Source organism: Odocoileus virginianus, chromosome 8 (genome assembly GCF_023699985.2).
Source record: "Odocoileus virginianus isolate 20LAN1187 ecotype Illinois chromosome 8, Ovbor_1.2, whole genome shotgun sequence".
Taxonomy (NCBI): Eukaryota; Metazoa; Chordata; class Mammalia; order Artiodactyla; family Cervidae; genus Odocoileus; species Odocoileus virginianus.
This window is the reverse complement of record NC_069681.1, coordinates 74,376,858-74,389,477: the sequence shown is the minus strand read 5'-3', so window position 1 is coordinate 74,389,477 and position 12,620 is coordinate 74,376,858. Positions and strand designations below refer to the sequence as shown.

The following is a 12,620-nucleotide window of genomic DNA, read 5'->3' as shown; positions in this document are numbered from 1 at the left end:
GGGAATCAGTATCAGAGACACTAAGATTCAAGAGTCACAACACGAAGGCAGAACTAGGACTCTTAAAAGAGGAAAAATAAAAATCTGTTCTCTTTCCACTCAAACTGTCTTTCAGTAAAATATGAAATGTAATCAACCAAAATAAATCATTAATTTACAGGATCAAAATCTGATTGCTTACTAAAATCCAAAGACACTTTTCATGTAAGTCTATCAGCTATGATTCTGTCCAGTTACGGTGTAGACCAGCTTTCATATTTTAATGGAATCTGGCATTCTTACTCATGAGAGCTTCACCTTCTACTACTTTTCTACAGGTAAATAATTTCTGAACATGGACAAAACTATAAAACTGAAAAGGTACACCTTAGGGAACATGACCGTCCCTCTCTGCCCCTCCCCTCTTCTCCCTGCAGTCCTTTGGTGGCCCCTTCCCTACCTCTCAGCAGGGCTCCCTGAACTCCTCCTTCCTGACCAGTGACCCACATTACAGCCCTCCTATTACCATCTGCTCCATCACCCTGAGTTCCAGCTGTTAAATCACTGCCTCACCTGGCAAGTACTGACCATCAGTTTGCTTTCAGTCACTACTGTTAAGAAACGATTGACTTCTCTAACTTCTCACTAGAGGTGAGTCTACCTACACTTATAAACAAGGGTCAGCAAATGGCAATCCCAGCTGGCACAAGTACTAGGGGACCCCTAAAGCAAGACGTGCTATAAAGTATTAAGAGTGTGAATATAATCTAAATACAACCAGATCTGTCCAAAACTAGAGTTATTATTGGGATTCCCTGGGGCTTAGATGGTAAAGAATCTGCCTACAACGCAGGAGACCTGGGTTCAATACCTGGGTCAGGAAGATCCCCTGGAGAACGGAATGGCAACCCAAGAGTTTTTATTACTGTAGAAACAGATTACTTTGAAGAAGTGAAGAGATTAGAATTATCATCTGAGTTAGAAATGAGTTACCTTTCCACATCACAGTAAAAAGATACAAGAGGGGGTAACCTCATCTCTCTCATCAATAAGAAGCTGCTATAAGGGCCCTCTCTTTTCTCCCTTGTTTAAAGCAGACATACCATTCCACTCAAAGGTGCTGGAGTCGTGTCTGTATAGAAGTACGTTGTTCCACCGACGGTTTCCTTTTGGATTACTTGACCAGAAGACGGTGTCTGAGAAACAGGATTATTCCCGGGCGTAGAGGCACTAGAAGGCACCATGTAATTTGCTGGACTTGGAGTGTGGCTTCTTCTTCTGGGGGCGGGAGAAGTATGTGGAGTGATCTTGGGGGAGTGAAGAGGGGAGGATCCCGCAGACAGCGACATTCCTAAAGTAGGTGGGAGAGCAAACACTGGGTTTAGAGAAAAGAATCTGAGAACTAAGATACTTGTTTGCAAATACTTGTTTGGAAGAAAACAATTTTTAGCAAAATTCTTTAAGTGCAAAGAAAAAGACAATTTTATCTTGTCCTAGAGAAAGCTCTGAATAAAGCAAATGTAAAAAATTTCTTTTTTTCAAAAACAGTCAATTCCAAATAAATTAGGAAATTTACTGTAAGAATAAGTCTCCTCCATATCAAGGTTTACATGAGAAACAATAAAAATTATTAACTTAATACATGAATTTAATTGAAAAATTATAAATAACTGTGACTATAAAATTATGCCTTTTATGAAAGTCTTTTATAAAAGGCAAAATTCCTTTTCTTGTAAAGAAGCATTTACAACTGTGGTTATTAACAATACAATCACCACATTTCCTAAAAAATGATTTAGTATAAAAAAAATCAAGCTACTTAATAAGATTTATTAGATTTCTTTGGGCCAAATACATTTAACAGAATGGCTTGAAAAAGCAAAAGAAAACTTAGTCCTAGTTGAAATACATGGCAGCATAAATATTGTATTTTTTAAATAAAGAAGTATATTGTTTCGATGCCTTTTGTCTTTAAATAAGCATACACTATAGTAGACAAAATTTCTGCAGATGCATACTTAGGCCAACTGGTATTAATCTGTTCTTGCAAGTTTTACCTAAACACAACAAGTAAGAAAGCAATGTCTGCAGAGCATCCTCTATCATGAATCTACGGTGAAGAAAGGGGAAGGACAACTGTCTTCACCCTTGAGGAGACTCCAGGCTAGCTGAGGAAGCAAGACCAGATCACATGGGGAAGACACAAAATGACTCACAGAAACACTCAAATATAAACCAATGTACTGCAAACTACATGCATAAATGCAGATGGAATCCAAATTAAGTAAAACCAGGTAGAGTTCATCAAAGGCTTAATGGAGGTGATCAGTTCTGAGCAGACTGAAAATAGTTTCAAGAGCTACAGTTATACTTCTGGGGGGGAGGGGGAAAAGTTTATCCAGAAAGGATCTTTTGGCTATTTGGGGAATGATTAAAAACCTTCTTCACCTTCAGGATAACAGGTCATCTCACAATTCAAGAAAAAAGTTACCAAAATGCCTCTGGTCACAAAAATATGATTCATTAAGCAGGAGTATGAATTTCAAATACTAAGAATTCATAAAACATCAACACTGTTCTTTGAAAAGATGTAGGTACACAAAAATAAGGTGAGAACTAAGATAATACTTATCTTCACTCTAGATAGCCCTCTGTATTCTATAGAGTCCTGACACAATTATGTCATCTGATTTTCTGAGCAACTAGGTGAGATAGGTCAGGTCACAAGCACCACAGGAGAGATCAAAATTTAGACATAGGGGTTTTTTTAATCTGACCAAGGACAAATGTATGTAGCCAATAGCGAAATCAGGCCGCAAACCCAAGTCTCCACGCTTTCAACTTAACTCTTTCTGCTGTTAACACAATGTCTACTGGACTGACATTAAAACTGGTCAAGACTTTCCAAATATGTCTTAACATCTAAAACTCTTAAAAATATATTTATAAGGAAACCAAGCTATTAAGATATAGGCTTAATTAAAAAAAAACAAAAAACTGTTTCAGAATGTTGCGTTTTATTCTAACTCTGTATATTATACATTTAACTGTAGGTTAGTACATACTATAAAAATTAGGATTATTTTCAAAAGATAACTACTCCCCAATTATCGAGTATAAAACGCATCTAGATAGTTTTCCTAAAGCTAATCTCTAAGCCTTTCCTAGATTATAAAGCTGGCCAAGTCACTAAGGAGTAAATTTGTTTACTACCTTTGAATTAAATAAACTGCAACAAATACAGCTACCAATTCTTTAGCACTTTCCATGTGTCAGGCGCTAAACAAAGTGCTTCACAAACACCAGCCTATTTAATCCTCACACCCTGTGAGGTAGGTATATCATAGTCACCTCACAGAGGAAGAAACGAACTTAAAAATAACTTTTAAAAATTTATTGTAGAGGCAAATATAGATTATTAAACAAAAGAATTAAGATTCAACCTCAGGTCTACCTGATTCCAAAGCCTGTACTCTTAACCAATATCCAATACAGGTGCCCAACCCCTAAGTCTTATATAGGGGTACAAGTGAAACAAAACATAGAATCATCTCTCTTTAAGGCTAAACACATGGAAAAAAGATTACCATAAACAAACTAGTAGAATTTACCAGATGTAAATAACAAGATTTCTCTTAATTTTGTGACTTTCCACTACAAAGTTTCAGCATTGAAATTTGAGTTCATGTATCTGAGCAGAGGCTGACTGGAATTATTTAAACACATACAAAACACAACATGTACAGTAGTAACAAGTATCTCAGCCCATAAGCAGAACAAGATAACTAAATTGTATGGGAAGCAAGAAATGAAATTTACCTTCTAAACTACAGAAACATCAAATCTAGTCACAAACGGCAAAGCTTTGTGGCACCAGTGTTTTACCAACATGGTACAGAATTGAGCAAAATATGCATATTATCTGCTTGGTGAGAGTTTTTCTGTCTGGTTTCATGAAGACAATAACCACAATACAATACTAACTACTCACATACAATACTATGAAAGAAAGTGAAGTCGCTCAGTTGTGTCTGACTCTTTGAGACCCCATGGACTGCGGCCTGCCAGGCTCCTCCATCCATGGGATTTTCCAGGCAAGAATACTGGAGTGGGTTGCCATTTCCTTCTCCAATACAACACTATAGATGGCACAAAGCAGCAGAACATTACTATAGAAATGAGCAGTTAAAAACAGAGGTGAAACGGGAAAAAAAAAAAATTGAGGTGAAACGAACAGATTTCATTTCATCTCTCTCACATGTAAATGTTCCTTTGTAAGATCCATCTTTCCTTACATGGTGGGGTGGAGGCAGGGTGCCACTTGTGGCTATTACAACAGTCTGCTAATAATGAGTACTCAGTCACTGGAACACTTAGGCAAATACAGCAAAAGAGTGAGGATACCATGAGAGACAATCTGGAAGAATGAAAATCTTGATTTAAAACAATAAGCTAATTAAAAAATCTTTCATTTGTGTATTTATTTTTTGCATTACTTCTGTAATTCACTCCTAAAATGATATTTTGGTGACATTATATATAATAATTACACTATAATTTCTTATTAAGTGAATATACAAACTTAGATATTTACATCATGTTATGATAAGCTACCTGCTTTAGAACACTTGAAAAAAAATCCTTAGAAATACCGAATTCAAATAAAAGTAAGGAACAAGACAGAAATGCTCACTGGATGAATTAACTAGAGCAATTAACAAAATAAAGGGAGATATAGAAAGTTCAAGCATAACTTATGAAGGTAAAAGTATCAGTGTTTCTGGAGGACATTATTCTATACCTGGAAATTCCAAGAAAACAAACAAAAAAGACTCTTGTAAATAATGACAGAATGCATTAAGTAAATGGCTCCAATATTAATATATACCAAATGAATATTTGGTCTTAAATACAAACATCCATTTAAGATAATGCTAAAATAAGTATCTTTCCTCAACCACAACCAAAATTATGAACACAGAATTGTGAGATAAAATATAATATCCACATTTTAAAACACAGCTGAAATAGAAAGAATAAAAACAGTTAACTCCAAGAGCGAGAAATTAAGGCAAAATTATGAATTAGAGATTGTATCGTGGGAACTCTGGAAAATCAGATCCTAGGCCAGATACAGACTCTACAAGTCGAGGCTTTAATGTTCACAATGGCATATGAAACACGGCCTTCGGCACATAAAACGTGGAGAACGACATTCAAACCCCAGTGTGAAGCTCGGAGTCTGGAAAAGCTGTACCACCAGTCCCGCTGGAGGAGAAGCTTCTGCCAACCCGCCCACAGAGGCAAACGGTCGTCTTGTCTGAGCAGAAGGCTGGGGGGTTCAAGAGAAACGAAAACCCAATCCCTGTGCCCTACACTGGGGCAGGAGAGAAAACCCCCAGGAGACTCCATGTTGGGGATCCTGGGGAGGGATAAGTATAAAACTTAAATTGCACTGGCAATGGACACCTGGATAAAGCAATCAACTATTTCAAAAAGCACTTCTACAACTCGAAACACACGGAGATCGATCTCTCTCTAGAAAATAACTCCACGTGAAGCAACTCCAAGAATCACGTGTGTACAATACTTGATCAACGCACTGAGAATCAGAACCCACAGAACAATGAATCCCAGATAACAGAAACCTATAAAGGAGATTTTTTTAAATCTACAGGTAAAATGACTAAGGTCATGAAAAAAGTGACAAACATCTCACTCACAGACACACACACATACTCCTGGTATTTGTTCTTAAACAGAACAAACTAGACTCTATAAGAGCAAAAAACATAACCATTAAAACAGTTAAAAACCATTAAAACAAAACCATTAACAAAACCATTAAAACCAAAAAACAAAACCATTAAAATTAAAGGGAGAAAAAAAATTTAAGAGGGATTAAATAGAAAAGTAGACATGATCAAAGACAAGAAAAGTAAACCAGACAAGAATCTAGAAATAAAGGTTAGAAAATATAGAAGACTGGTTAAGATACACAAAAGGTAGAATGAGTAGGTAAGTTTCCAGGATAAAAAAAGACCAAGAATACTGGAGAAGCAACATTCAAAGCAAAGCTTTGGGATTTTCAAGAGCTAAGAAATCCTCACTCAAGAAGTACTAAACAAGAGTTCTGAACAGAGTAAGTAAAGACAAACCTCTTGCAAACAATCAGGTGGAACTCTTGCACGCGAAAGAGAGAGAGAAAACCCTAAAAGTTACAAAACTTTGTGGAAAAAAGTAAAAGTCGCTCAGTGGTGCCTGACTCTTTGCGACCCCATGGACTATACAATCCATGGAATTCTCCAGGCCAGAATACTGGAGTGGGTAACCGTTCCCTTCTCCAGGGTCTTCCCAACCCAGGGACTGAACCCAGGTGCCTTGAACTGCAGGTGGATTCTTTACCAGCTGAGGGTATTTTAAAAGGCCTGGAAAAAAGAACTGGAGAGCAAGCCCATGGTCATGGATAGAAAGACTATACTGAAATCTTAACAACCCTCTTCGATTCACCTAAAGATTCAATACAACTCCCTGAAGGTGCCTGGCCGCTTCACAGATCCACAGTCTTCAAGGCTGTCCCCTCCTCTGGTACCCTCATCAACATCACTCCTTGCCATCAGTGAGTTCTCTAGATCCCATCCTCACAGCAAACTCTAGGTCAACCTTCTGAAAAATCTTCTTACTCTATAAAAATTCTCTGGATGCTTGTATTTAAAAATTATTCCCAGCATTTTGTACTTTCTCTTTTGCTGCCAGGAGCACACAATTCAAACTGTCTCTGTGTAGGGAAGAACTGTGCCTCAATCCTCTCTGCATTCCCAACTACACCCTCAATGGCACGGTGTAGGCACATAATACATTTGTCATAAAGAAAGAGGTGAAAGTTTCCTCTTCTTGATACAGCAATAGCTACGATCAGGAAATGAAGAGTGCTACCACCAGAATTATCCGAGCATAACAAGAAGTTGGGAGAAGAAAGCAAGAGCTCATGCTGTCAGGTAGCACAGATGCCAGTAGTCCCTTTGTAAAAGTCCCTATTTAAAAGTAAACGTCAAACAAGCAAATGCAAAAGAGAAAGAATTTGAAAGAATTTGAGATGAAGGGCATTCTTCTGACACAGCCGTCTGAGTATACTTGCACTACTTTTTGCAGATCTATGCAGCCTGCGTAAACCCAGATTACACTAGCATTTTAACTAAAATTGTGGATGCTGTTGCAACTCAAGTTCTTAACTTAATCAAAGTTCCAATAACCAAACTAAATCCTCAGCTGTAAACTGTCATGTATGGCTACACAAAGGAGAATGGTTTAGATTAGAAATCACATCTATCTCATATTGAACAGATGAATGAATTAAAGACAGAGGAAGCATCATCTTCTTAACAAGAGGGCCAACTCTAACCCCAAACAGGGCCTCATTTAAGAGAAAATCAGAGTAAGGAATTTACAAGATCATAACCAGGAATACAAAAACCAAAGTAACTATTAAAGATACAATTCTTACTTAATGGATTTTTTTAAACCGAAGTCCCCAATCACACCCCCTCCCAAATAAAACAGTGCACAGTGACAGCTCAAATAACAGACACTAAGTTTAACAGGACCTTAAACATGCAACAAATTAATAAATCCTTTTCCTTGATATTGCTTATGATGACTTAAAAGATGTATACAAAAGGTCAACTCCAAAATTGAGCTCAAAGCACTTTCTGCCCCTCCTGCCCCGAGTCACTCTTCAGTGATTCAGAAACAAGCTTTACTTCTTAGTCCATTTCTATCACTAGCTGCTCTTAGCAGAAGGAGAAAGTGAGTTTAAAATAAGTGTTTAATTGTAATCATTGACAGTAAAAAATCTGGAGTTATCTGCAATTCATCCATCCTGTCAAACAAACCCCTAGGATACTCTAGGTAGCTATACTATATGCAGGACAGATTTCTACTGAATATTTCAGTAGAATATTTCTATTCTACCGAACAGAACTTCTTAAAGTAAAATGTTAAAAAGCTACAGAATAATGTCAGAAATGCGCTAAATTCTCCACATGATGTCAACAATGGTTGCATAAATAAACTGGTCTAAAATGTAATCCCTACAGTTTCTAAGTAAATTCAGGAACAAAGTTTCTTGACTGGGGATCAATAAGACCACGCCCACGTTCAGAAGCAGACTGAAACTGGAAGGACTCGGCACGGAGTTGCACTCGGGGCCATGACTGACCACAGCAGCATGTTCACATCCAGATCATAAGGGAACAGGGTCTAGGGGGGTTGCCAGGGGGCTTCTTTACACTTTCTTCCTTGTGAGGGGTCATTCTTCCTCCAGGAACACACTTGCAATGGATGTGCTCAGGGAGGCCCACCAGAGACTCGGCAACCAAGGTCCTCATGGGTGACTGGTCACCCAAACACCCTCTGCTTAGCACCCACCAGAATCCCACACACTCGGAAGGAAAGCACATGTGCAGCACAAACCACAGTGTTTGTACAAAGGGTCTAAGCACAGGAAACCACCCTAATCAGTTAGGGAACGGCAGGAACACGCCAACTCCAAGGTCCCAGACGTCAGCCTGGGGCCAACCTTGCAGGCAGGCTTTGCTAAGGACAGCAGTCTTCAGCCTGCTGTGTTAACTCACTTCTGCACAGATACCCTGAGTTGTCTACTACAGTACAGCCACCACTTTTCTGTGGTAAATACTGTTATAGAGAAATATCAGGGCAAATGTGTTTCTCACTTCTGAATATATGCCTCAAGGAAAAACAAGTAAGCTTTAAGTTAGGGCAATGGACTTATGTATGGCCCATACATACTAAGATAAATTATATAAATAGTGATGTACACTCATGGCTAGGAAATACAGCAAAGAAAAATTAAATTTAGCTCATATAAAAAGGAGCTGAACTTACGTGTTTTATCAGCTCTTTTATTCACTATGTGAACTATCTAAACATACACAGTAAAAGAAAATATGTATGTTGTGGCTTATAATGACATTTCAGCTACTAATAAATAGAAAAGGTTGTATGATATCATTAGTTGGCACATTTGTTTAGTACACTAAAATTATAGAAGTGATTCAAAAGTTCACTTATTTAAAAATGAGAGGTATATAAAACAAATCTTTATTCTCAGTAAATAACTGTTTACTACAGTAAACAGTTTACTAGAGTAATCCTGAGCCCCACCCAGACCATGGTTTGGTGCACACATTATAAAAAAACAGCCGCTTTTCAACAAAAACTATGCACAGCCTTTGCCACAGAAATTCTAGTTCTGGAAAGTAGCCTAAAGAAATAGTCTTAAATTCTGAAAGATATTTATAGCTACAGTAAATGTATATATACCCAGAGCACATACTATATATGTTGACTGCTAAATGGTAACACTGTAATTCAACATCTTAATAGATAAGTTTTTAAAAACTGAATGGCAATTTGAAAGACAAAGAAAACATTATCAATCAATTGAAGTTTATTAAGGTGATAAGGGTGATTTTAGGGGAAAATAGCTCTTTAAAAGTGATGTTCTCAGATATACACTAAATTTCCCCATGACACAGTATTTAATTAAGAAATAAAGAAAAGTTGTTTGAGTACTCAATAACTTTACCTTAAAAAGCTTCTTTTAACTTTATGTTTTGAATAACCTTGAGCATATGTTTATTTACATCAATATTAAAGTTATCATTTTCATTGCCTTATAAATAAAAACACATCAAGTTAAAAATCCTAAACTCAAAAATTCTTAGTATTTTTGCTTAATGATAATCACTCCATTAAGTCACACTTAAACAATTACTTAAATTTAAAGATAAAAAGGAATCTACTTCATTAACTGCCAATGCTTTGAGGAGAATGTTTTACAATTTCCAATTTTTAAGCTAGAAGTAGACCAAGCTTTTCCCTCTTTCTACAAACTAAATAACTGGTGCCCAACAGAGCTTGGGCACATAAACTCAGTGAAGGTAGAAATGAAGCTAAACTCTAGGTCCCTTGAGCGCTATTACAACCCACTGCAGCATTCCACGCTGTTGAGTTTAACCCAAATTTAAATCCCTAAAGGTCATAAAAAAATAATGCACCTAGAAGAAAAAGTTATAAGGAGGAAATGTGATTCAAGGCAGAAGAATTGCCAAATATCAGAACACATAAAATATTAAAGAGGAGGAGGATGGTACACTAGGTTTAAAGCATTCATCTGTGCAAAGCTTCTGGATTCCTAGGGTAAGCCTCTAAATTCTACCATCAATCCTAAACGGTTAGGTACTATAAGAAACAAGTCATACAAAGCTGTGTAGAACTGCTGAGGACGAGGGTGACTCAGTTTAAAGACAATCAGAATTAGACTTTAAAGACCTGATGAGTGTTTTAGAAGAATCCTAGCAATACAGACGGAGAAGGCAATGGCACCCCACTCCAGTACTCTTGCTTGGAGAATCCCATGGACAGAGGAGCCTGGAAGGCTGCAGTCCATGGGGTCGCTAAGAGTCGGACACGACTGAGCAACTTCACTTTCACTTTTCACTTTCATGCATTGGAGAAGGAAATGGCAACCCACTCCAGTGTTCTTGCCTGGAGAATCCCAGGGACAGGGGAGCCTGTTGGGCTGCCGTCTATGGGGTCGCAGAGAGTCGGACACGACTGACGTGACTTAGCAGCAGCAGCAGCAATACAGAAGTTTAAATGTTTTTTCTTTATTAAAGTTTTTTAAAATTTCTATGTCTAATGATACTAACTTCTCTTCCCTTCCCTCAAAAGGCTATTATTACACTGACAGGGTGCATTTTATGAGAGATGGCATCTAAGAATCCAGGGACTACATAGCAATAAATAATCCTTCAAGGTATTGTAAGTTTTTAAAAAGTAAATATTTTGCTAAATTTCGTTTTGGGAACATTTTACTATCAAGTTTAAGTTACAAACTCAGGTAAGAAAACTTTAAAAGTGGACATAATAACGCATATATATGGAATTTAGAAAGATGGTAATGATAACCCTATATGTAAGACAGAAAAAGAGACACAGATGTATAGAACAGACTTTTGGACTCTATGGGAGAAGGTGAGGGTGGGATGAACTGAGAGAACAGCATCGAAACACATATATTATCAAGTGTGAAACAGATCGCCAGTCCAGATTGGATGCATGGGACAAGTGCTTGGGGCTGGTGCACTAGGATGTCCCAGAGGGATGGGATGGGGAGGGAGGTGGGAGGGGGGTTCAGGATGGGGAACACATGTAAATCCATGGCTGATTCATGTCAATGTATGGCAAAAACCACTACAATATTATAAAGTAATTAGCCTCTAACTAATAAAAATAAATGGAAAAAAATAAAAGTTGATCGCTATGGCAAAAAAAAAAAGTGGACATAAGTAAATATTTAACTGAGACAACCATCACCTAGGCATGTCTGCATGTTAAATGTGATCTAATCCTTCAACAGACTGTACAAAATAAAACAAACCCCACTATCCAAAAAGCAACAGGATTAGGATGTGAAAGCCAAGATAATACTAGTCTCTACGGTCTTTACTTCTTTCCCCATAAAAACTCCATCATTCAGTCAAATTCAGCTTTGTAGATAATTATAAAAACTGATTAAAAATTTTATTAATCAAAAGTACCAGACTTAAGGTAGTAATACTCATGCAACTAATGAACCTAAAGCTAAAATGTATGAAAGCTCACTTGGCTAAAGCCCAATTTTTCAAACTCAGACATGATCAATGATCACTTGCATTTCTAGCCTAAATAATGAAAGATATTTTATAATCAACTTAAATACTAAGTAAAATGCCTCTTATTTCTATACATTTTAAATCAAACTATCAAATGATTAAAATAAAATTAACATATTTATAATCCTTTAACTCTCAAACCACAGAAGTTATGTTACCACATGGATCACACACCTTTGGTTGAAGTATTTCCTTTATCACGCCACACCCTATTTTTAAAAGCCTCCCAAAAGACAATTCGAAGTATTCCTGTGTAATTTATAAGGGCCCAGAATATTAGGATATGAGAAATTTCCTCTCTGTAGCTTAAAACCTTCATGTTTCATTAAAAAAAGTCCATTTAATTCAACATTATAATTATTATCATTTCCTTGAAGATTGAGACTAAAAAATAACAATAACCTTTTAAGGTTAAACATTGCGAATTATCAAGATCACATTACAATATCAGCCATGAGCCACAATAAAAATTTTTCACTAATCTAATAAAACAGACGCTAATCAAATTAAGTTCAATTTAATCCTCAGAGTTTCAAGTCACAAATGCAAACTACCTTTCCAAAGATGAAACAACCCAAATGCCAAAAGGTTTACAGGCGAGAAATGTGTATGAACCCCACAAAAAGGATATCTTCAATTCATAAACAGATTGTAAAGGCCCTCTGTGGACCTCTCAGGAGCATACTAATTCTTGCTAGCAACAAATAGCAGTAAAATATCTACGCTTTTAAAGAATTATTTCATTAAGTGTGGTGATAAAATGAAAACAAAGTCAAAAAGAATACTGATGTTAACTGCCAGAACTGATTCCTTCAGAAACCCTGTTTTCACAACAGCAACCCTTTATGATTAGGGGAATTAAAAGTTGCTGAACTCAACAATCCCTTCAGTTAAACAAACAGA

The 12,620-nt window shown here is 36.9% G+C and overlaps 1 protein-coding gene across 9 annotated transcripts in view; it reads right to left on the bottom strand.

Moving 5' to 3' along the window:
* The window catches only part of PAN3 (poly(A) specific ribonuclease subunit PAN3), a 120,311-nt gene that overhangs the window by 30,713 nt on the left and 76,978 nt on the right, over nt 1-12,620 (bottom strand). For all 9 annotated transcript variants that reach the window (XR_011489104.1, XR_011489103.1, XM_070471728.1 and 6 more), the window contains one exon: nt 1,083-1,330. Coding sequence is in view for 7 of the 9 variants with exons in the window: in XM_070471728.1 (XP_070327829.1) it covers nt 1,083-1,330 (248 nt within the window). In the remaining 2 variants the exon portion in view is untranslated. The remainder of the gene's footprint in view (nt 1-1,082; nt 1,331-12,620) is intronic.